This window comes from Monopterus albus, unplaced genomic scaffold (genome assembly GCF_001952655.1).
Source record: "Monopterus albus unplaced genomic scaffold, M_albus_1.0 scaffold499.1, whole genome shotgun sequence".
Lineage (NCBI taxonomy): Eukaryota > Metazoa > Chordata > Actinopteri > Synbranchiformes > Synbranchidae > Monopterus > Monopterus albus.
Window position 1 is genome coordinate 99,092 of NW_018128379.1, and position 2,334 is coordinate 101,425.

General features: G+C 44.4%; 1 protein-coding gene across 3 annotated transcripts in view; it reads left to right on the top strand.

The window, feature by feature from the left end:
* The first annotated feature begins 6 nt into the window (after positions 1-6).
* LOC109952803 (leucine-rich repeat-containing protein 15) overlaps positions 7-2,334 on the top strand; it is a 23,493-nt gene continuing 21,165 nt past the window's right edge. Inside the window, exon 1 of one of the 3 annotated variants that reach the window (XM_020588057.1) lies at positions 7-374. In XM_020588057.1, coding sequence (XP_020443713.1) covers positions 188-374 — 187 coding nt within the window. In that variant the 5' untranslated portion in view covers positions 7-187. Of the gene's footprint in view, positions 375-704; positions 790-2,334 lie in introns of those variants that run through there. The other 2 variants (XM_020588059.1, XM_020588058.1) reach the window with 2 other exon arrangements.

Genomic DNA, 2,334 nt, shown 5'->3' on the forward strand with positions numbered 1-2,334 from the left:
GTGTTGCCTTTCTTCTTAATTATTTCTTTGACCTCCTCGTATGCCTCCATGAGGATTTGTGCCTCCGACGGGGAAAAGTACGCCGCTCTAGTTGCCATGGTGAATCAGTGAATCTGTGATCGGTGGCGGGGTCTATTTGAGTGAGCCGTGAACGCGCACATATCCTGGATTGGTTACACCTGGCTTGATGAATCCGTGTCTGCTCATCCTGGCTTGGTCTTCGTGGAACCAATTAAGCCTGGACGCACGTGTTTTGGATTCATTGAGCTCAGCTCAGTCATTTATCCTGGATATCTTAATTCTACTTTTGTGCAACAGGCCCCCGGACTGTTCGGGTTTGATGCAACTGAAGATAAACAGAAACAGTACATACGGTGAGTAGTAGACTGTGCATCGACCTGCAGGGTGGTGATGAGCAGAGTGGAGGAGGTCTGTGGTCTGAAGGAGCGGCTGAGGCAAAGAGGGAATGTAATCTAAGCAGCTGAAGAGAAAGAGACACAAAACACTAATACAGAATCAAAAGAACGACGGGGAACAAATGGGCCTGAGAAAAGCTAGAAAGAACTGGCAGGGAAGTGAACGAAGAGCAGGGACTAAATAGGGAGAAGCTAATCAGGTGCAGCTGGTGGCAAGCAGGTGTAAAGGATAGCGTAATCAGGGTAAGGGAGAGAAAACAGAGTGAGGGGAGTGAGAAAGTAGGTGCAGCCGGGCAAACCTGACAGCAGCAGGTGATGACTGGGTCTCGAGAAGACTGTTTTGGCAGGCTGCTGGATGGTGAGAGACGTGGAGGTAGAATCGGATGAAAAAAAAAGCTAAACTAAATTAGTTATCAAAAATGGCAATTAAGAAAAACTCAGTTAACTATAGGTTTGCTATCATGTGTCTTGACTTGCAAAAAAAGTTCAAAGGTTTTGTGAACAAAGAAATGAAGAAAAGAAAGAGACAATGTTCTAAATTTGGCAGACAAAAGGAAAAAAATTTGGTGCAGAACATTTCTGAGGCGATGTGAAGTGTGTTATTTGTCTTGACTGTTCAAGGTTTCTGCTGTAAAACAAAGGACGATTTGGGTTATAAGGGCCAAACCTGAAGGGGGCTGGCTGATCACAGCTCTGGATGCTCTGGGCCCGGTTTTTCAAAAGGTTTAATCCGGATAAAATTGATCCGGATTCAGTAATCTTTTTTTTGCGATCCGTGATCACGTAATCCAGCTTACTTCTTGAGCCAGTTTTTCAAAGCAACATCGGATTGGATCAATCTGATCCGGATAGGAACTTTTCAGGATCACCAAATCTGGATAACCAGTGCTCAAACAGGATAGGAAATCACAATGTAGAACTATAGATATGTAAAGAGCAACAAGTAGAATAGCCAGTGTGGGGTCAATATACGTTTATTATTATTTGAAATGAAAACACACACATTTAAAAGAAACTAAACACAAGAAAAACCCCACCCCATCCTCTTCCAGCAGTCCGCTCATCTGAGACCTACAACACAAACACTGTACATCGAGGATATTTATAACAAGTTTCAAATATAGATGTATTGAATTAAGAAAAGTGACCTAATGTCAAATACGCCACACTAATTTCAGACTTCCTCATCTGATGTGGAGAGAACAGCTTGTCTGAGCGTAGCCTTTAGGAGGCGGATCTCAAGTCTGGCCTTGGTTTGCTGCAGTTTGGTCAGAGTCAGTTGTTCCTCTGCCAGATGAAGCTGTGCTTCTGCCCTTTCAGTCTCTTTTTGCAGAAGTGCCTTGTAATCATCATCTTTGTTTGATGAAGGGCGCTTCAAGCCTTTGCTCTGAGATCCTGTGGCAACTACCACTGGCTCAACCAATGAGGATCCAGCTTCTTCCTCAGGAACAGAGCTGAGATTCAATATAAATACGCTCTCTGGATCAGCCTCAGGAGGAACTGGCAGATTCACCTCCTCCTCCTCAATCCAAGGCTCGCCATCCCCTACAACACCTTGAATACCATGAAGAGCTTGCGACTTCTCACCTCCAATGATGTCGAGGACCACATCTGTGTAATCCCCCCTCTTAAATGGCTTGTTGCCTGTTTGTGGGTTTTTGGCTTCAGCATGGTCCTTTGTTGCCCTGGCCTTAAGATTCTTCCACCGCAATTTGATTTGGTCTGTGGTCCTCCTCTGGCCAGACCCTATGGCATTCACATTGTCTGTGATTAAAATCCAAACATCATTTTTCTTTTTGTTGGTATCCTTAGCAGAAATAAAACTTCCCACTATTGTTCCATAATGGCACCGAACACCCTCTAGTAGTGCATTGGTTTCAGCAGCAGTGAAGTTACAGCTTCTTGAGTCCATGGTTCC